Here is a 23,478-nt window from a genome sequence, read left to right on the forward strand (position 1 = left end):
ACAGGCTAGCATTTAGACAGTACGTGGGATTACCACCAGCCAGGTGAAGATGCTAATGTGATCCAGCACGGAGAGGAAGCAAAACCACTGACCCCTGAATGAATGAACCACACTGAGCAAACGGATGAAGCTGCCCACAAGACAGCCTTTCAGTCAACTGTGCTGACCCACCAGTGAGCCACATACAAAAAGAGAGAGAAAAAACGAACTTAGACCATCATCTCACACCATCTCCTGCCCTGCCAAAAAAAGAGCTCAAAATAGAGCATAGTGTTCAGTGTTATAGATAAAACTCTGAAACTTCTAGAAGAAAACAGAAGAATATCTATGACCTTGGATTATGCAAAGATTTTAGATATGCCACTAAACACATGATCCATAAAAGGAAAAGAAGGATAGACTATCGAAATTTAACAGTCTTGCTCTTCAAGACGCCAGTAAGAACAGGAGAAGAGGTGTGTCAACCGTCCCACCCCGAGTGCAGTTCACTTAGCTGCTGCTCTGACGGAAAGTAGCGCCCATCCCTCACTCTCAACACTCTACCTTCCACACATCCACCCACCACCAAATCTAGTCGGCCCGACCTTCAAAATAGAGCCAGAGCATGAGCTCTCTCACCGTGCCCCAGACTCTACCCTCATCCAAGATACATATATGTGTGTATTAGTTATCTGTTGCAGCATCTAACACAATTCCCAAAACCTCAGAGGCTTAAAAACCCAATACACATTTATCATTTCTTTCAGTTTCTGGGGTCAGAAATTTGGGAAAAGCCTGCCTGACCATTCAAGATGTCCACCAGGGAAATAATCATCTTAAAACTCAGCTGGTGTGGAGGCACCTTCCCAGGCAGCCAGCTCACTCCCAGGGCTGGCAAGCCCTGTAGCCTTTGGGTGAGACTTCAGTGCCCTGGACCCCCCCACGGGCCTCTCAAGAGGGCTCCTTGAGCATCCTCTCCATACGCATGGCAGCCAGCTGGCTTCCCTCAGAGTGAGTGATCCAAGAGACTTAAGACGGAAGCTGCAGTATCTTTTATGACCTAGACTTCAAGTTACACCTGTCACCTCTGCAGTATCGTATTGGTCACACAGGGAAGGCAAGATTCAGGGTGGCTGGGGCTACACAAGCCAGGAATACAGGAGGAGAGGATCATTAGGGGCTGCCCTGGAGGCTGGCTACCACACTACCATCACCCTCGTCTGGGTTACTGTGATTGCTTCTTAATCAAATCTCCGTTTCTGTCTCCCTGAAGTCTGTTTTCAACGCAGCAGCCAGCAAGCCTCTTAACATCACACCATGTTGTTCCTCCGTTCAAAACCCTGTAACAGCGAGAGGCTGTTACCACACACTGATGTTTCGCTCCCTCTCTTTCTCCCTCCCTTCCCCTCTCTCTAAAAATAAATAAAAGCTTAATGAATAAAAACCCTATAACAGCTTCCTATTACCAAGAAAAAGCCGGTCCTCACCATGGCTCCAAGGCCATACCTCGTCTGGTCTCACTACCCTTCTGATGAATCTACCACTCTCTCCTCGCTCCCTCTGCTCCAGCACAAATGCTACCCTGCAAATGCACTAAGCGGACCTCTGCCCCAGTGCCCTCGCACTGGCTCTTTGCCTGGGATGTTTTCCCCCAGATAACTGCATGACCGGTCCATTGACGTGTCAGCTGCTCAAAGAGATCTTTTCCGGCCATCCACATAAAACGAAATCACACTCCTGCCATTTGCTGCTTCACAGCACTTGTCTCTCTGTTGCCCCCCTAGGAGGTTAGCTCCACGAGAGCGAGGGGTTTGTTTCCTTCTCACTGAAGTCTCAGCTCCAGGATCGTACATGGGAGGCACTCAGTAAATATTTGTTTAATGACTGAAAAAGAGGGTCAGCGAGAGTGGCTGATCATCCCAACTCTGTGTGCAAAAGTGCCCTGCTGGTAATGATGAATTAGGGAGAGAGAAGAGAAAGGAGGCAAGAGGAGGGGGGAATATGGGCAGACAGGAGACAGAAGGTGTCGCTCTTAGAAATAACAGGAATGGAGTCACGGGGTAGGTTCGGAAAATAACCGTGATCTGAAATAGACCATTCAGATTTGTAAGCCTGCGACATCTAAAAAAGGAACAAAATCATGTATCATTATGCAAACTCAGAGAAAATAAGAAGTTTATCTAAGAGTTCAAAGGAACATATACTAAGCATACTGCAGTTAAAAATACGGAAAGACTGAGGAAAAATTGGTTACGAAACTATGGTGGAAACCGCGTGGAGCACGCCCTCCGCATGGGGTGGACGTTTCGGGGCTGCACCCGATGCGCGCACAGCAGCTCGCGGATCTTGTCCTGGCAGACCCTGTTCGCGGCCAGCCCCGCCTCCACTTCGCGGCGCTCCTCCTCCTTCTCTGCCTGCCGGGCTTGCTGCTGGTAGGACATTTGCATCCCAAGTTGCTGCCGGTACTCCTGGGCTAACTTGGAGCGCCTATGGAATTGGAAATGTCGAAATGTCAAAGCAATAAAATTGTAAAAGTAAGCATTTGGGTTTATTTAGGGCATCACAATTAAAATAGAATTGGTGAAGTCAAATTAAAATTCCCATTAAAATCAGTATGACTGGGAAGAGACAGATGACAAACTCAGTGACGTGTTCCTTACACAATAAGACACAATAAGATAATCAATCGTAGGAAATACTGATTTCAGGGAAAGAAGATTTCAAAATATTTACTGTGACGTGGAGAGTCTGGGCCTCTTTCCACCCCTCCCCCGCCCCACCCCCCCAGGGCTGGGAGCAGGGGCCCAGGCCAGTCTGCCAGGTGCCGCCTCTGCTGCCTGCCAGGGGGCTGGGCCGCCGGAGCACCCGCAGTGGCCTCGCACTGCCGGTGAGGACGTGGGTCGGTTTGCCCCGTTCCGCTCAGGGTGACTAGACAACTTCCTCCACACATAAGCAACGTTTTAAATATATGTCATATCTTAAAATTTATAGTGGGATTTTTTTTTATTGTGGTAAAAAACACATGATGTAAAACTTACCAGCTTAACCATTTTTAAGTGTTAAGTTCAACACTTAAAAGTGTTTTTAAGTTCCATAGTGTTAAGTATGAGGATATTCACATTGTTGTGAGTTCACTTTTTCATCTTATAAATCTGAAACTCTACACCCACCAAACAATAAAAACTTACCTTTCCCTCCTTTCCCAGCCCCTGGTAAACACCACACTACTTGCTGGCTCTATGAATTGACTATTCTAGTTATCTTATATAAGTAGAACAATACAGTGCTTATAATTTGGTGACTGGCTTATTCCATTTGGCATAATGTCCTCAAGGTTCACCCATGTTAAAAGGGTCAGAATTTCCCTCCTTTTTAAGGCATAATAATACTCCATTGTACGCATATGCCACATTTTATCTACAGCTCTGCCAATGGACACTTGGGTTATTTCCACCTCTTGGCTATTGTGAATGGTGCTATGAACATGGCCACGCACATATCTCTTCAAGTTCTTGCTTTTCACTATTCTGGATATATACCAGAAGTGAGATGGCTGGATCAGACTGTGGACAAAAAAGGAGTTCGGTGGAAAGGGACTTCCCAGGACGACCTGACCATGAATTCCTAAACGAGTCATCATGCCCCAAGCATACAGGCCAACACACCTCTGAAATCAGCATAACCACCCTCAGGAAAGCAGGTAATCTCGTTCACTGCCTATAATCATTGCTTTCTCACAACCTCAGGTAATCTTCCCTACCTTCCCTTGTATATTCCAAATGCATAAAAGAAACTGTGAAACTGTCATTCACATTTGAGATCTTGCTTCCTGACCACTGTCATCCGTTTGGCTCAAATAAACTCTTACACAAACTTTCTACAGGTATGAACATTTCTTACATCAATAATATGATAGTTCTATTACTAATTTTTTTGAGGAAATTTCATACTGTTATCCACAGCAGCTATACAATTTTTACAATCTATAAACCACATTTTATTTGATTTTTTAAATATTTTATTTATTTATTTATTTATTTATTTACTTATTTATTGGCAGAGTTAAGAGGGAGAGAGCATCAATGTGAGATTGCCTCTTGTGTGTCCCCTACTGGGGACCTGGCCTGCAGCCCAGGCATGTGCCTGGCTGGCAATAGAACCAGTCACCCTTTGGTTCCCAGGCTGGCGCTCAATCCACTGAACCACACCAGCCAGGGCTGTAAGCCACATTTGAATATCAGCTTTTATTAGAAATAAAGATTGTAGAATGTATGTGTCTCTGTGGCAGATTCTATTTTCAGAGTTTTTGTCATGGGGTTGGGGTGGGGAGGATGGGATTGTCTTGTTCTTTCATTAGGACTTGGGATGGGTGCCTTGTTTCTGCCCTGACCACTGCAGCTCAGTTGGGCATCACCCTGCAAACCTAAATGTCACCAGGCAGGGCACACGCCTGGCTTGCAGGCTCTGTGCTCTGCGCCACTGGGGCGCTGGCAGAAGGCAGAGGGCAATGAACTGATGTTTCTCTGCCTCTCTCCTTCCCTTCCCCTCTCTCTAAAATAAAATAAAATAAATTTTTCAAGCTTGTTTCTAATTTACATTAGTTTTTTAAGATGTTCATCCACTTCGATACTCAATGTGTATAATCAGAATGTACACAATAGTAAAAGAATTTAAATTCGCCAAGACAGTTAGTATTTATTTTAACATGAGATTCCATAACTGATGTGAGCTTTGAGGATGAATGTAATACAGTCACATGTCACTTAACAGCGGGGACATAGGAGACGTATGTTGTTAGCTGATTTCATTGCTGTACGAACCCAGATGGTGTAGCCTGCCACGTACGTAGGCTACGAGCCTGGTGTTTGCGTATCAAATATACCTAAACATAGAAAAAGAGCAGTAAAAACAAGAATACAGTGTTTTTATTCAGCTGCCAGCCCAGCAGGTTTGTTTACGCCAGCATCACCACAAAGCCCCACGAGCAATGAGTTGTGCTACAACGTTACCACAGTTGTGACCTCACAAGGTGACGGGAATTTTTCAGCTCTGTTAGAATCTCGTGGGACCACCAACGCACATGCGGTGTCGTTGACAGAAATGCCACATAGCACATAACTATGCTGATGTCAAATCCTGTCAGTAATGCCAGAATTACAGCACATTGTCCTCTATGCCAAAAACCTCCTTTTTTTTCTTTAGGTAGTAAGTAATAATAAAGAAAACAAAGCCATACCTTTCGAAATTCTCCTTCTCTTCACGGTTAAGCTCTTTAAGGCTTTCATTTATGTGCTCCTGTTCCAGAGAACGTTCTTCTTTTTCTTTTGCCTTTCGTTGCACTACAAAAGACAAAAGCAATTTTTGCTAACAGACTTTTTTGGACAAGGCTTGCTAACATCCTTCTGGGCATTGGTACCATACTCATTTTAGAAAGGCAGAACGTAGAAGCACTGGGCTGGATCTCAGATCAATAAGGCAGACGGGGGTGTCTCCACCGAGGCAAGAACGGGGCTGAGGTCCGTAGGTGCTGTAATCTCCACAGAGTTTCTTTCCATCATTTATTGTTGAGACTCTATGGTCAGCCTTTTCCAAACCAGATCACCACAGTTAGAACAGGGCTCGCCTTTCTCTTCTTGTGGACAAGTAGTTCTAAAAGTAGTTCTCTTATGCTAGTGAGAGATTTTATTTATTGCAAAAAACATTGAGAAAGCCTTAGTACAAAAGGTCTTTATAAATTAAGTAAGAAAAACTGAAGCATCCCAATAGAAAAAAATAACAAAGAATAGAGTTCACAAAAGAATAAATGCAAATGGGCTATATACATCTGAAAGGTACATATCTTCCCCAAATCTACTTATAGAAACATATCTTAATCATATATAAGTCAAAATAAAAAAAATTTACAGAGCTTTTACAATATTGTAATACAGTCATCTGTTGCTTACTGATGGTAACCTGCAATGCTAAAGTAGTAGTAAAAAGATTCAAAACATTCTGAATAGTTGGGTTTAGGTAAAATAAAATACAGTCCATTTTTATCATGGATTTCTAGGCAGCATTACAAACCTTAAATCAAAGGAAAATGACCTGGAAAATACTAATGATAAGTAGAAAATCCAGACCATAAAACAATACATTCCACATGATCTTGATTTGTGGGGGGAAATTATATACACACTACAAATACTGAAAAGAAATACATGAAGTTGTGAATAGTAGCTATTCCTGGGCTGGTGGAATTACGGTTGATTATGTTTCCTTGTTTATAAATGGTCTCAAATACTTAAATTTTCTGTTTTCTCAGTACATTCTGAAACACTGTCATGGGTGAAAACAGAAATCTTTTTAGCTTATAAGCTTTCTTTTCATTTTCCTAAAACTCTACCTAATCCTGACTCAACAATTTTCAGCTGTTGTTGTCATGTCTGGAGTGGAGAATTCACCAGTAGAGCCGAGATGAGCTTTCTCTTGCAAAGACAACTAGTGTGAAGTCTGTGGCACCTGCCAGTAATCCATCCATTTCCTGCCTACAGTTCTTTGGGCTGGACACGGGATGGTGGGAACCTGAGGAGGCCGTTGGTCCTCTCTACAAATATTTCCTTCAGTAACCAGGCACCGTTCGAAGCTCAGGGAACACAATGGTGTGCTAAGACATGAGTAAGACACCGTGAGAGGCCCAGAAAGAGGATTTATTATGAACTGGGTGACACAGAGGGCCTCTCCAGGAATGAGACATTTGAGCTTTCTTGAAGGATGTCCAGAATGTCTCAAGATCAAAAGCATCATAGGCAAAGAAAACTACCCAAGCAAAGGTATGCAGGTAGGAAAGCACGGAGACACTTGCAGAAAGAAAAGAGGGATAGGTAAAGGGGAGAGGGGGGAGATGGCAGTCTGTGCCCTGGGACCTTCTCACTCTTCTTCATAATCACTAAGGTGCACAGACCATTCAGAGGACACACTGTTCCTTCCACCTTGAGGACGTCTCCGCTACGACTCAGAGTCTGCTGGGATACAAAACTCTTCATACAGTATGGTCAAAGTGTATGAGGTCATAATTAGGTAACATCTGCAAGGGAAGGATCTTGCCTTAATCCTTTTTCATCCCTCCTAGTATTTCATACATAATACCTACTTAAAGAATATATTGGGCCCTGGCTGGTGTAGCTCAGTGGATTGAGCACGGGCCTGCAAACCAAAAGATCGCGGTTCGATTCCCAGTCAGGGCACATGCCTGGGTTGCAGGCCAGTTCCTAGCAGAGGCCAGTTCCCAGAAGGGGACACACGAGAAGCAACCATACATTGATATTTCTCTCCTTCTCTCCTTCCCTTCCTTTCCCTTCTAAAGATAAATAAATAAAAAATTTTTAATAAAAAAAGAATATATTGGTTGTTACTTAAATGAAATTTTAACTTGCCTCAATTAAAACATAATCATAGGAAACTTCTGGCCAAGATGGAGGTGTAGGTAGATATGCTTCACTTCCTTGCACAACCAAATGAAGGACACCAACCAATTTGAAAACAAAAAAACAACCAGAACTGCCAAAAAATTGAACTGTATGGAAGTCCACCAACCAAGGAGTTAAAGAAGAAACATTCATCCAGGCTGGTGGGAGGGGCAGAGACGGGCAGCTGGGGCAGAGGGGACACACGGCAAGGGGTGGCTGGCAGACCTGGTGGTCCCACATTCATGTGTGGATAAGCCAGGAGGAACAACTGGGGAGCAAGACAGACAACGGAATCCAGGGTTCCAGGACAGGGAAATAAAGCCTCAAAACCTCTGGTTGTAAAAATGTGTGGGGGTTGTGGCAGTGGGAGAAACTCCCAGTCTTACAGGAGAGTCCACTGGAGGGACCCACAGGCTGCTAGAATGTACACAAACCCACCCATCTGGGAATTAGCACCAGAAGGGCCCAATTGCTTATACGTAATGGAGGAAGTGACTGAGAGCAGGGCAAGAACCAAGGAAGTGGCATTGTTCCCTTTCTGACCCCTCCCTCACATACAGTGCCGCACAGCACAGCAATGTGGGTTGCCCCACCCAGGCAAATACCTAAGGCTCCATTCCTTACAATGTAACAAATGCACCGAGACAAAGAAATATGGCCCAAATGAAAGAACAGGTCAAAACTCTAGAAAAAGAACTAAGCAATGAGGAGATAGACAACCTATCAGATACAGAGTTCAAAACACTGGTAATCAGATTTTCACAGAAATGGTTGAGTACAGATGCAAAATAAAGGAAGAAGTGAAGCCTATACAAAGTGAAATAAAGAAAATATACAGGGAACCAACAGTGAAGGGAAGTAAACTGGGACACTCAAATCAATGATTCAGAACAGAAGGAAGAAAAAAACATTCAACCAGAACAGAATGAAGAAATAAGAATTAAAAAACAAAAAACAAAAAAACAAAAAACCATGAGCAGAGGCTTAGGGACCTCTGGGACAACTTTAAACATTCTAACATCTGAATCATAGGGGTACCAGAAAGAGAATAGGAAGACCAAGAAATTGAAAACTCATATGAAACAATAATGAAGGTAATAGACATGTAAGTCCAGGAAGCTCAGAGAGTCCCAAAGAGGTTGGACTCAAGAAGGAACACATCAAGACACATCATCATTAAATTACCCAAGATTAAAGATAAGGAGAAAATCTTAAAAGCAGCAAGAGAAAAGGAGACAGTTACCTACAAAGAAGTGCCCATAAGACTGTCAGCTGATTTCTCCAAAGAGACCTTATAGGCAAGAAGGGGCTGGAAAGAAGTATTCCAAGTCATGAAAGACAAGGACCTACATCCAAGATGACTCTATCCAGCAAAGCTATCATTTACAATGGAAAGGCAGATAAAGTACTTCCCAGATAGGGTCAAGTTAAAGAAGTTCATCATCACCAAGTCCTTTTTATATGAAATTTTAAAGAGACTTATCTAAGAAAAAGAAGACCAAAATTATGAGCAATAAAATGACAACAAACTCACAACTATCAACAACTGAACCTAAAGAACAAGAACAAAAACAAAAACAAAAGCAAACTAAGCAAACAATAGAACAGGAACAGAATCACAGAAATGGAGATCACATGGAGGGTTATCAACAGGGGAGTGGAAGGGGGAGAAAGAGGGAAAAGGCATAAGGATTAGAAGCATAAATGGTAGGTACAAAATAGACAGGGGGAGGTTAAGAATAGTATGGGAAATGGAGAAGCCAAAGAAGTTATATGTATGACCCATAGACATGAACCAAAGGGGGGAATGCTGGAGGGTGGGGGGTACAGGGTGGAGGGGGATAAAAGGGAGAAAAAAATGGGACAGCTATAATAGCATAATCAATAAAACAAAACCATAATTATAATTTTATGTTTAATATAAATATATTGAATATTTATTGATATTTATTCATTTAAAATATTTATTCAATATAAATATGTGAATATTAAAATAAATATAAACAATAAAGTTGTTACTTTACGATGAATGTAACAAGGCTCAATTAAAACAGAATTAGAATTTATTTCCTTACGCTTTTCTTGAAGTTGAAGTTTTCTTGTGCACATGACCTCATTCACAAGTTGTTTCCTTGCCTCCTTTTCAAGTTTCAGCTGCTTGTCCTTCTCAGCCAACTTCTTTGCCTTCTCCTCCTCCAGTATTCTGTCCAGTTCTCTCTCCTGGGCACTTTCCTCCTCACGACACTGTGCCAGATACTGATGATATATCTTCTGTTCTCTTATCATATCCTCCTACGCAACACAAAAATTACCACATGGTAAAACTTTTGGGTGTGATAATGATACTGCGGACATTCAAAACAATCTTTTAGAGCTACAATCTCAATGTTTTAAAACTACTACTGAAACATTTATAGATGAAAGATTATGCCAAGGGCTTACTTCAAAATATCTGGGAGTGGTGGGGTGATGTGTGGGGGCACAGACGAAACCAGGATGGCCGTCAGCTGATGGTTGTTGAAACCAGGTGAGGGACGCGTGGGGTTCTTTGTACTATTCTCTGTATCTATTTGAAGTGTTTTAAAATATGTTGTTAAATGAGTTACTTCTCAAAGCAGTTCCAAAATAATCTGCAATTATACAGCTTTATTTTCATGTATTTTAATTTAGGGAGATGAAATCTTAACCTGATAGACAAAGTCAGTCACTACTCCTGCCTCTGCACTGTCTCCGTCTAGATGACAACTCAGTCACCTGATACTTTACCACAGCAACTCTTAATCTCAGCTACACTTGGGAGCTCTAAAAAGCAGCAAGGGCTGAGTCTCACCTCCAGAGTTTCCTATCTAATGGACAGTGTTTAAGTTCTCCAGGTGATCTTAATGTGCAGCTAAGGTTGTCAACTGGGCTGGATAACAAAGATGTTTCAGCTGGCTCTCCATCTTCCCTGGTTTTGTATTTGTGCTGCTCCATCTGATCTCTGATCTGATCTCTTGGGAGAATGTCACAGATCTGAGGTAGGACTAGTGAGGCCTGAGGGTGTAGCTGGACTATCACCATGGCTTGTCGGCATAGTCTCAGTCTCACTTAGGAGTGAATTTAACACAGAAAAGCAAAACTTATACTCTTAAAACTAAAAAATATTATTGAAAGAAATCAAAGAAGACCTAAATAAATGAAGACATTCTATGTTCATGGATCAGTAGACAATATTGTTAAAATGGTAATTGTCCCAAATTGGTCTAGAGATTCAAAATAATTTCTATCCAAATCCCAATTGTCTCCTTTGTGGAAATGGGTAAAGTGATCCTAAATTCCTACGAGAATGGAAGGAAGCCAGCACAGTCAAAACAATTTGAAAAATGAGAACCAAGCGGAGGGATTCACATTTCCCGATTTCAAACTCACTGCAGTGATAAAGACATACAAACATGCGATAAAGCATAAGGGTGGACACACAGATAATGAAATAGAAGTCAAAGTCCAAAAATAAGCCCTCACATGTACTGTTAATGGATTTATAACAAGGGTGCCAAAAATTCCAAAGGGAAAAAGAAGTCTCTTCAAGAAATGGTGCTGGGACCACAGGACGTCCACATGTGGAAGGTGGACCTCTGCCTCACACCACATACAAAACTACAACTCGAAAAATGCATCAAAGGCCCAAATGTAAAAGCTACAACTATATAACTAACAAGAAAACATCTTTGCAATCTGGGCCCAGAAATAGTTTTTTAGAGATGACAGCAAAAGCAAGGAAAGAAAACATAAATTGGACTTTATCAAAATTAAAAACTTTTGTACTTCAAAGTTCATCATCAAGAAAGTGCAGTAAGAAAAAAATATTTACAAACCACACATGTAAGGTAATTTGTAGAACGTAAAAAGAACTCTTACAACTCAATAATGAAAAGACAAATAACCCTATTGAAAATTGGGCAGATGACTTGAATAAACTTCTTTAAGAAGTCTATACAATAGATTTCAAATACATTTTCCCAAGGAAGATACACAAATGGTCAATAAGCATAAGAAAAGAGACACAACATTATTAGTCAGCAGGGAAATGCAAATCAAAATCACATACCATAAGATGACATATCATTTCAGACACACTAGGAAGATTTTTAAAAAAGGCAAACAATGAGTATCAATGAGCATGTGAAGAAATCAGAACCCTCCTATACTGCTAGTGAGAATGCAAAATAGTGAAGCCACTTTGGAAAATAACGTGGCAATTCCTCAAAACCTTAAACATAAGAGTTACCCTAGGACTCAGTAATTCTACTCCCAGTTACGTACCCGAAAAAACCAAAAACATACCTATGTCCAAACAAAAACTTACACATCAATGATAACAGTAACATGATTCATAATAGCCAAAAAGTAGAAAGAGCTGAAGTATCCATCAGCTGACAAGTGAATAAACCAGATGGGGTACATCCACACAGTGGAGCATTATCCAGCCACATAAAGGAATGAAGTGCTCACCCACAGCACAACATGGGTCAACCTTGAAAACACGTTAAGTGAAAGGAGCCAGGCCAAAGGTCACATCACATCTGATTTCATGATGCTTGCAATATTGTGAACAATTTATAGTAAGAAATACATATTTGGTGATTTGGTTCCCATTTCTGGCACACAGCTCCTAAAACTCTTAGGACTTCCTAAGTAATGAAAGTGAGAAAGGTGTCTTATGTTAATGAGGTGACTTTTATACAGCACCTAAGGTTGGGGGCTGGTTGCCAGGGGAACCAACCATGTGTTTAGGGAGTTAGAACCCCAGTTCCAACACCCTGATCTCCAGAGAGGGGAAAGGGGCTGGAAGTTACATCAACGGCCAGTGATTTAATCACTGTGTCTATGTAATGAAACCTTCATAAAAGTCCAAAAAGAGAGGGTTTGGAGGGCGCCCAGGTCGGGGAGCCAGAACACTTTCATGTTCCACCATGCCGGGTCCCAAACCACTCGAGGACAAAAGCTCCTTTGTCTAAAACCTATGTATCTCTTCTTTTGTGTTGGTCTGCATCCTTTAATATCCTTCGTAACAAACAGATAATTCAGTGAGTAAATGGGTTTCCTGAGTTCTCTTCACTGCTCTAGAAAATTAATCAAGCCCAAGGAGGGGGCCGTGGAAACTTCTGATTTATAGCCAGCCGGTCAGAAATACAGGTCACAACCTCAATTTGCAATCAGCATTCGAGTTATTGGAAGCTCCAATTTGCAGCTGGTAGTTAGAAGCACAGTTAACAACCTGGGCTTGCAATTGGTGCCTAAAATAGTGGCTGGCCTTGTAGAACTGGGCCCTTTTTACCTGTGCAATTGGATGCTATCTCTTGGTAAACGGTGTCAGAATTGAGCCAAATTGTAGGACACCCAGCTGATGTCCTGGGCATTGCTTGGAAAACCCCCACTTCCTTATAATGAAATTGGGTTCAGAACCCTTAATGCACCACATCATATGTCATCAGGGAAACACAAATTAAAACAACAATGAGACAGCATTACATGTCTATTGGACTGGCCAAAGTCCGGAACACTGACAACCCCAAATGCTGATGAAAATGTGGAGTAATATGAGCCCTCATTCACTGTTGGTGGGAACGCAAAGTGGTACCGACACTTTGGAAGACTGTTTGGTGGTTTCCTACAAAACTAAACACATTTTTACCATATGATCCTACAATAGCTCTGTTTGTATTTACCCAAGTTAAAAACTTATGTTCACACCACAACCTACATGTGAATGTGCACAGCAACTTTATTAATAGCCACCAAAACCTGGGGGCAGCCAAGGGTGTCTTTCAGGAGGTGAATGGATAAACTGTGGTACATCTCTGCATGATGGAATATTATTCAGTGCTAAAAGGATATAAGCTATCCAGCCATGAAAAGATAGGAAGTTTAAATGCATACTACTTAGTGAAATAAGCCAATCTAAAAAGGCTCATACTGTATGAGTCCAACTACATAAGATTCTGGAAAAGGCGGTACTATAGAGATAGTTTCAGGGCAGTGAAACTGCTCCATGTGATACTGTTGTGGCGATTACATGCCATTATTCATTAGTCCAAACCCATAGAATGTTTAACATCAAGAGTGAACCTTAATGGAAACTCTGGACTGTGGGTAATAATGATATCAGTGCAGGTTCATCAGCCGTAACGAATGCACCCGTCTGGTAGGGGATGTTGATGATGAGGGAGCCTGTGCACTTGTGGGGACAGGAGGCTATAGGAAATCTCTATCTTCCGCTCACTTCTGCTTGAACATAAAACCACTCCGAAAAAGTCTATAAAAAATAGTACAACAGGAAAAGCATGACACCCTTAAGAGTTTAAAAACAAATTTCAAAGGAACAGACAGCTCAAAAATTACTAGAATGCTTCTCTCTACCCTTTTTGCCTGACGGAACTTTACGTACCCTCCAAGATCCAACTCAAATATCACTTTCTCAAGCATGTCCTCCCCTGCTTCCCGACACTTAGTCACTCCTCCCCCCGTGATCCCATCCTGCTACCCCAGTGCCAATGCCACATTATCGACTAGGAGCAATCGAAATTCAGTGATGACCCGAATAACAACGTAAGGGATCCTGCTAAAACACAGGTTCCTTGTCCCTACCGGGATCTGGATTTATGACTTCTGATTCAGGCACCTATGAATCTCTATTTGTACCGTTCTCCGATACAGCTGATGCCACCCTTACAGTGGCACTGCTGCGGTTCATTCTGCACAGGTCCGGCTCCTGCAAGACTGAGAACTCAACAAGGAACCCCACCCAGCATGTATTAGGCACTGAATGAACGTCTTACTCTTTTTTGCTTCTTTTTATCAGCCTCTTCCTGTAAGTCTTGCAAGGCGCTGCGCACGAGCTTCAGGTCCAAGTCCTGCTCTTGTCTGTGTTCCTGCTGAACACGTTCTATCTTCTCTTGGAGAGCTTTCTGCAAAGTGACCCTAATTTCCTGTTTCGTCTTCTGTTTCTTTAGCTTTTCCCGCTCATCTTCAAGTTTCACCTGAGCTTTGCCATTTTCCTAAGGTAGAACAACAAGGAAGGTGATGCCTCAGTACAGTTGGACAAAACAAACCGATGCACTGCATGCAGGAAATGAGAAAACAAGGCTTCCTGGAAACACCCACACCTGGAGTTAGAGGGACGATGAGACGTAAAACCCCCTTTTCATTGCTCAGTCAGCAATAAGGCTTTGTGAAGTTGCTGTGTGTGCAATCATAAAGGAATAAGCAGTTGTCAAGTTCAAAATTCGGAAAAGTGCGAAGAGAAATCACCATTACACTTAGTGCCCATCACTCAGCACCACTCTCAACGTTTCAGCGTGTGGCCTTCTAGGCTGTACTCACATCTGCACGCCCCGATTTGAGCACAGTATTAAACAGCAGTAAGAGTCCCAAAACAGAAATGTGCACATCAGCTGAACACACAGACCAAAGTTTAAGCATTCTGTTCTTTAAAAGTATTCCCCCACTTCTCCCTCTCTCTCTCCCTCCCTTCCTCCCTCTCTTATTAGCTTTCTGACCTTCCTGGCCAGCTTGGTTGCCTGGCCAATCAAGCAGTTTTAACTGGGGCAGCAATGCTGTTGAGCGCTGTGGGTTTGGTAGAAAATTTGGAAGCAGTATACCAGAGGCTCTAGCCCTCCTGCCGGAGGCAGCAGAACTCTCCTAGAGGGTTAAGGACTGGCCCAGCTGGGATGGGAGATGATGTAGCAACACTGAGGATGGGATCCAAATGCCAATTTGACTTGATTTAACTGAGATTAACAATAGCCGTGATTCGTTTTTTTGTGAGAGGGGAGTTATAACTACCAGACTTTTCCATTAATGTCATGAGCTGTAAATCCAACTGAATTGTAAGGGCCAGATTTGATAATTGAAGTGAAAGTACTCTGCGGTATCTGAGGAAAAGCAGTGGGCATCAAACAGGAGAGTCAGGGGAAGCGCAGGCCACACTTTGTCCACAGTGAGCTTGATCACAGCAGCGGGAAGCAGTCGGCCAAACCCAGACTGTAACGTAGGTAGAGATGGGATGGGGGAAACTGCCCAAGATTAAGAGACCTCAGAGTAGTTTACCATGTTTTGGTTTCACCAGGATAGTTCTGATCTTATACCTGTTGTGCCAATGTAACGAATTTATTGCACCCCTTTCAACCTGAAATGAATAATATACAGTCACTCTTTGTAAAACAGACTTGTAACAACCATATTTGGAATCGGATTTAATTGTCAACTGAGACAATGATGGAAACTTGATGCTGACTTTGGATGATAAAGATGAATTATTATTAATACTTTCTTTCGGTGTGACATTGGCATTGTATAAGAAAATGTCCTGAATTATGTTGCTGTTGAGATGTATAAGGGGAAATATGATGTCGGGGTTTGTTTTAAAGCAAAGACAGAGGGGATGGGAAGGACAGGGGAGACCAACGTGGCAAAACGTGGGAGCCACCAAAGCCGAGAGGCAGGTACGTAGGGGTTCATTGGACTCTCCACCTCTGTGCATTTAAAAATAAAACATTTTAAAGGGTCGAAATTACATAACCTTCTCAAAAGCACAACAAAACAGTGATAAAGACATAGTGGTAGCTGCCAGAAGTTAGGCTTGCGAGAGGTTACAACTGTAAAGGAACCACTGGAAGGAGTTTCTCTGGGTGATGGGACAACCCTGGGTCCCGATTTTGGGAGTGGCTACATAAATCTACGTTCCCATGTTACATCCTTCACAATAAACTAGTAACGGTACATACAGACAGCACTTCTCCGAGTTCTCTGAGTTGTTGTAGTTAATTATCACACCTGAGAGGAGTCGTGAGCACCTCTGACTTTGTAGCCAAGGGGGATGGAAGTACAGGTAACCTGGGGACCCCCCACTCATGACTAGCAGTCTTGGGAGATGGAGCCTGTAAGCCTGTTGAGTCTGGCACCACCTCTGGATGTGTGAGGACAGAATCAAAGCATAGGGTGCCTTGCTGCTGTCCACACAGAATCAGAGAATTGGTGACGCAAGAGAAAACCACACACATGTGGTATCCGAAAATGGGTCCCTAGGTGTCTGATGCCAGAGGGCAGGTCTACGAGGCAGCAGGGGGGCCACCAGTTTGATTTCCTCAGAGGAGCTGAAATATTTAGACATCTTCTAGTAAACATGTCAAAAGAAAACCATCTGAAACCCCAAGAAGGCTTCTAGCTTTCCTTTGACTTTTTTTATGGTTCCAAATTTCAAAACTTAGGGTTTCCCAGAAAGATAATAACTTTTTCCTAAATTTAGTGGTAATAACATATCAGTTGTTGACAGCTTTATACACATCATATAAAATTGCTACTTTTTAAAGTGCTTTCACACATTTTCAGTGGAAACTCTAATTTCTGTACAGTAGGGGAGTGATTTTCACCCTGTTTCATCTCCTGGTACATAAATTAAAATTCTGCAGCACATCAAAAATGTTTTTTACTGATCTGACAAAAAACAGATATAATTTTGATTCATTCACACCAGAGGGCTATTGCTGTGTTGACTGCTATCATTTTTTCTTTGACAGTCTAGGGGAAAAAAGGTCAGTGCCCGTAACTAAATAGTCAGGTGTTGCACGTTTTACAGATTCTTGCAGTGCCCTGGTTGAAAATGGCTGCAGCTGGGGCAGCAACAGTCTTGTTGGAACAAAATTACTGACTTTAGAGACCAGAGGGTTACAGTGGCTGTTGTACAACCCTTCTTCACGGGATTTGGAAAGTGTCAATTTACAGATTAAAGAACAGCGGATGCGGGCCACACTGTCACCAGTCCTCCACAGCACTGCCAATGATCGTCCCATGTCATCCTCCCCCCACCAAACAACTGCCTTTTGTCCCATTTTTCTAGAGCAACTGAGACACAGTAGTTCAGTAACTTGCCCCATGTAATGAGGTAGCTGGGCCGCAAAGCCCAAGGCTCCTGTGTTGCCCTGTGAACCAGCCCAGGCCTTTAGGCAAACGGGACAGTAACAGGCCTGCTAAGTGCGCCCCACACCCCCCCAGCTGATCACCCCAGGACAGGCATTTTAGAAGGCCCACCACAAGGCGTGCCTCCTCTTCCTCCAGCTGCCGCGCCGCCAGCCTTTGTGCCTGGATGGCGGTGATCTGGGCATTCAGCCCCAGGCGTGTGTTCTCCACCAGCTCTTTCTGTCTCCTCGCCTCTTCGCTGTCTCGCTGTTCCTTGGCTAATCGGTCTTCCTCCCAGAGCTTTGAGAACATCTCCTCTTCTACCAGCTTTTGCCTTTTCAGCTCCTTGTTAAATTCAATCTGTGCTTTCCGCTCCTCGCACACCTTCTTCTCATGGATACAAGACAACTGGGCGCGGAGCTCTTCACAGCGTTCCCTGAAAGGGGAATTTTAAAAGGACAAAATCAAGTCTTCCATGAGACACAGCTCTATTTGGGCGCATGTCTGAACAGTCAGAAACTGAAGAAGAAAAGTAAAGGATCTGGATGCAGGCTGTCCGAGCAGAGAAAATATGTGAGGGAGCAGCCGGGAGGCAGGTACCACGACGTCACAGACAAAATACCGGCACTGGGTAGGACAGCACAGGCTTTGAAATCTAGTTTTGACATTTCCTGTGTGACCTTGGATCAAAAACTTGACCTATCTGAGCCTGTTGTTTTTAAATCTGCAAAACAACTGTCTTTTAAGGTTCTGTTAAGTGTCAGAGATAATGGATGTAAATGCCTGATGAATGAATAACCAGAGTTCAATAAATGGTAACCATGATTATTACTGTGGAGGAAATAGCAGAGAGGTGGGTCCACTCAGCTTTGGCAGGAAGAGACCCCACGTGCACATCCGCGGAAAGACCCGAGGGCAGAGGCGCGTATCGCTGTGGAGCTTCCCCGTGGCCCCTGGACCCCTGGCGGGTGCACGTCCACTGAAGGGGTCTCTGCCAGAGCGGCCTTTTCACACTCAGGCTTCTCTCACCATTCAGGAAGAAACGCTCTCTCCATATGTGTTCAGACCTCACCCTTTCTTTCAGTCTCAGTAACTCCATTTCTTCAAAAGTTCTTCATTGAGCCCCCTGAGAGTCAGCAATGTCTACACTTTAGAATTACTGAGAGATGCGTTGAAAACCCCCACTTCTTCCCCACCTACTCCCAGGCCAGACTGGTTACATCAGAGCACCTGGGGGTAGGACGCCGGCTTCCGCTGCACTTTTTCAGAGCGTGCAGGAGGCTCTGGCTCACAGCCGGCTCGTAAGGACCCAACTGAAGGCAAAGTTTGTAAGTATCAAGCCTTCCTGGTCTCTAAATCAAATTCAGCACCAAGAAGCTGGAGTTGGAGAACAGGCTCAACATGGAAATTCTGATGAAATTTTAATCTCTAGGACTGAAAGACAGACATCTAAACTCTCATTGCAAGACTGATCAATACCTCACAAATTGACATTTATCAAATACTGTTGAATACTGTTCACCATTTGATGAGGACTTATCTCATTTCCCTACATAAACTGGATTCGCTTGAGTGCTGAGACTAAGGACTATATTTCAGGAATATATACCCCATATTACCTACCCAATGCCCAATAAATAATTGTTGGTTTAACTGATATATGGTCAAGACTTTTAGGAACATTAATGATCACTACCGGTTACCTAAGGCTCAAGAGATAACAGAAGCTGAAAACACTAGGTTATCAAACAAAACAAAACACTTGAACATTGAAAAATTAATTCCTTTGTCTGAAATTCATCGGTAAAATTCTACCAGAATTCTATCAGAGTCTAAACATTCTATCAGAATCTTAACATTTGTGACAGCATAGATGGTCGCAAAGGTATTATGTTCAGTGAAATAAGTCAGAGAAAGACAAATACCATATGATTTCACTTATATGTGGAATATAAAGAAACAAACAAACACAATTGACAGAGGTTTATAGACACAGAAAACAGATTGATGGTTGCCAGAGGGGAGGGGACTTAGGGGACTGGGTGAAAAAGTTGAAGAGATGAAGAAGTAAACACTGGTAGTTACAAAACAGTCATGGGGATACAAAGTACAGCACAGGGAATAAAGTTAATAATACTGCAGTAACTATGTATGGTGCCAGGTGGGTACTGGAAACTTGAGGGAGACACTTTGTAAAGTACACGATTATCTAACCACCATGCTGTGCATCCAAAACTAACACAAAATAATATTAAATGTAAACTGTAGTTGAAAAATTTAAAAAATGTAAAATAAATAAATAATAAAAATCTAAGACCTAAGAATAACGAGTACGGCCTATTATATTTGTGCTTTTAAGGAGAATAATCTCCTTCTTCCTAAATACAAAACTAATACATGTTCATTACAGAAAAACTGAAAAACATAAACATAAAAAGTATGAAGACACTAAAAAGACTTAATTCCACTACCAAGAAATAACTGCTATTAAGAGTATTAGTAGTTCTTTCCAATCTTGTATGTGTGCGTTTTTAGTAGAACTGGGGTTGTTCTGTATAATTGTACATCTATACCAATATCTCCTTGTATCTCAATTTTTCTACCTAATATTATATTAGAAATGTTTCCTCCCTGACTGATGGGCTCAGTTGCTTGGACATCATCTCACAAAGCAAAAGGCTGCGGGTTCCATTCCCAGTCAGGGCACATGCCTGGGTTGCTGGTTCAGCCCCTGGTTGGGGCGCATATGAGAAGCAACCAATTGACGTTTCTCTCTCACACTGATGTTTCTCTTCCTCTCTTTCTCCTTCTCTTCCCCTTTAAAAATAAATAAACAAAATCCTAAGGAAATAAAACTGTTTCCTCAGCAGGTGTGGGCTAGGTGGAGGTGGGCAAAGGGGAAAACAGTGGGAACAACTGTAAAAGTATAAACAATAAAGAAAAAAAAGAAGGTACTAAAAAATGTTTTCTCAGGAGATATTCTTAAATATAATTCCTGACTTCAAAAACTTACTAGTTTACTAAGCTGTGTAATATAGACTGGAACCTATGAACATATCATGCTTTACTGATACATCTTTTTTGATGAACACATAGGTTACTTCCTTTTTTAAATTTATTTATTGGTTTTAGAGAGATAGAAAAATATTGATTTGTTCTTCCACTTATTTATGCATTCATTGGTTGATTCTTGTATCGGTCCTGACCAGGGATTGAACCTGCAACCTTGGCATATTGGGATGATGTTCTAACCAACTGACCTACCCAGCCAGGGTCATATAGGTTACTTCTGACTTCTATTATAACATTGTAATAACATACTTTTTTTAAATTTTATTTATTTATAGAGAGGGGGAAAGGGAGGGAGAAAGAGAGGGAGAGAAACATCACTGTGTGGTTGCCTCTCAAATGGTCCCAACTGGGGACCTGGCCCGCAACCCAGGCATGTACCCTGACTGGGAATTGAACTGGCAACCCTTTGGTTTGCAGCCCATGCTCAATCCACTGAGCTATAGCAGCCAGGGTACAGAGAATATTCTTAAATGTACCTCTTTCTGCTTATCTCTGATGATTTCCTTAAGATCATTCCCTTCCTTACTATAAAATCAGACGACAAAAACACTAAGCAGTTGATGCCTGCTGCTGAAAAAGCCTGAAATAACACTATATAAAGGTGCCCATATCAACTATGTCTTCAGATCAACAGCTTTTCAAACTTTTTTGATTATGTACCCCTTTCAGTAAAAAAATTTCTAAGTACCCATGAATATGATTATTATTTATAAACTGTATGCAGTTGTTACTATAACACAAGTTATTAAATATATGCAAAAAATTAAAATTAAAAAAAGATAAAAATAAACATCGAGCATTTTCTGCCAACATTCTACTGATTCACCTATTCACTTAACCTTAGGAACCCTTGAGGGATGCTCTCTGTTTATCAATAACATTTGATAGGTAGAATAGCTATCTCCCTGCATCAAATATTATTGATAAAGAGGACAACTTTTTGTTTTTGAGTGCTTTACGTGATACTTTCACATGTAAAATCTTCCTTTATCCTCGTGAGTACGTTATAACTTAGACACAGCAGCAAGTACTCTCCCCATTTCAGAGTTGGAGCAATCAAAACTCAAGGAGCCTGTGTCTTCCTAAACCACATGACCTGCGGCAGTAACATTATTGGCAAGTTACTGAGTTTTTATTTGCCAGGCATTGTCCTAAGCACTTTACACATATGGACTCTCATAACCTTCGTTAAGAGCCAGTGTTGCAGTGAACATTATTGTAAGTTCATTTTCATCATTATATCACCCCCAGTTTACGGATAAGTAAAAGGAGGCACAGAGCAATTAAGCATCATAGGTAAGTTCATCCATTTCGTATGTGATAAGCATGGGAGAGAAAACCTGGCAGGCTGGCCCTAGAGTTTAGGTTCTTTGGTTCTTCATTATATCACCTCTGCCAGTCATTAAAAAAGACGAGACTACCCTCAAGAGTTCTGACCATTCATCTCAGGGTATTTGTTTAACAAAAAAAATCCCAAAACAAAACAAAGCCAAAAACTGTCTACCTTAGTCTGTGGTTGATCCAATCACTAATTATGTATAAATATAGGACATTAAAAAAGAAAATCACAGTGTACCAAAAGCATGGTACATAAAAGAAATATTGATAAAGTGGATTTCATCAAACTTAAAATGTTTTTCTCTGTGAAACACCCTATTAAGAGAATTAAAAAAACAAGCTACAGATTAGAAAAATATATTTCTAAACCACATATCCCACACAAAGGTCTCATATCCAGAATACATAAAGAACTCTCCAAACTTAATTAGCTAATCCAACTAGAGAATGGGCAAAAGACATAAAGAGACACTTCACCAAAGAGGATGACATACAGATGGCAAATAAGCACACGAACAGTTGTTCAACATCACCAGCCACTAGGGAAATAAAGAATGGCCCATTGCAATTCGTTTGCTAGTGTCCCCTTTGTCCCTCACAGCATCTTCTCCAGCAGCCAGGAGGGAGTGTCCGAGCCCTACCAAGGACAGGAGGCGAGGCCAAACTTCAGAAAGGCCAGAAAATCCAAGTCTAATCCTGGTTTCGTTACTACAAGGTTGGAAACCTAGTAAAATTCATATCTTCGGAACTTAAATTACCCATCTGCAAGATGTGGAGTAGCAAGGCTTTCTGGTCGTAGGCATTACTGCTCCACTCTGGTTTTCTTCCCTGGCCTTCGTTAGCAGTTCCCCAAGCCCTGAAACTTCCCATTCCCTCTAGTTTTAGCCATCTAATTTACCTTGTTAGCAGCTGAACCTGCAATTTGCATGCACTACTCACTGCAATATCCCCTCTTGGGTCTCTACTAGGAGGATTTAGGGCAGTCTACGTAATTAGGAGCAACTTCACGGCAGAGAGAGAGGAGATGGGAAAAGCTTTATCTCTGAACCGTAAGTCTTGATCCCTCCACACGCTTGGTTTTGTTTCTTTCTCACATCTGTTGACCTTCAGATTTCTCACCTATTCAAATTTCATGTGCCGTGAAAAATGAACTCTTATAGCCCTGGCTGGTGCAATTCAGTGGGCTGAGCACCAGCCTGTGAATCAAAGGGTCGCCAGTGTGATTCCTAGTCAGGTGCACACGCCTGGGGTTTTGGGCCAGGTCCCTAGGTGGGGATGCACAAGAGGTAACCACACATTAATGTTTCTCTCCCTTTCTTCCTCCCTTCCCCTCTGTCTAAAAATAAATAAATAAAATATCTTAAAAGGATGACCTCTTATATTCCTTTTGTTTTCTCCTGTAAACTCAGAGTTTACATTTTCCTTTATCTTGGACCACTCTGTTCCTGACCTAGAGTAATACCATGTACACCTGCTACACTCATACTCGGTGCCCTGACAGCCTAAGTGACACTCCTTTTTTGTTAAGCTGCTCAATAATAATACCAATCCTTTGCAAACACTTCCAAGAAACAAAATAAGAGAGAACACTTCCAAACTCATTTACAAGGCCAGCACTACCTTGGCACCAAAGCTGGAGACATGGATACTACAAGAAAAGAAAATTGCAGGCCAATATCCCTGATGAACACGGATGCAATAAATA

At 42.0% G+C, this 23,478-nt stretch overlaps 1 protein-coding gene across 2 annotated transcripts in view; it reads right to left on the reverse strand.

Annotated features, from left to right (window-relative positions):
- Positions 1 to 2,137: 2,137 nt before the first annotated feature.
- CFAP53 (cilia and flagella associated protein 53) overlaps positions 2,138 to 23,478 on the reverse strand; it is a 30,709-nt gene continuing 9,368 nt past the window's right edge. Inside the window, exons 4-8 of one of the 2 annotated variants that reach the window (XM_037165040.2) lie at positions 17,496 to 17,799; positions 14,246 to 14,464; positions 9,503 to 9,719; positions 5,216 to 5,318; positions 2,138 to 2,466 (exon numbers count right to left, since the gene is read on the reverse strand). In XM_037165040.2, the coding sequence (XP_037020935.2) occupies positions 2,238 to 2,466; positions 5,216 to 5,318; positions 9,503 to 9,719; positions 14,246 to 14,464; positions 17,496 to 17,799 (1,072 nt within the window). In that variant the 3' untranslated portion in view covers positions 2,138 to 2,237. Of the gene's footprint in view, positions 2,467 to 4,660; positions 4,862 to 5,215; positions 5,319 to 9,502; positions 9,720 to 14,245; positions 14,465 to 17,495; positions 17,800 to 23,478 lie in introns of those variants that run through there. The other variant, XM_037165041.2, reaches the window with a different exon arrangement.

This window comes from Artibeus jamaicensis, unplaced genomic scaffold (assembly GCF_021234435.1).
Source record: "Artibeus jamaicensis isolate MK-2021 breed Jamaican fruit bat unplaced genomic scaffold, CSHL_Jam_final contig_354, whole genome shotgun sequence".
Taxonomy (NCBI): Eukaryota; Metazoa; Chordata; class Mammalia; order Chiroptera; family Phyllostomidae; genus Artibeus; species Artibeus jamaicensis.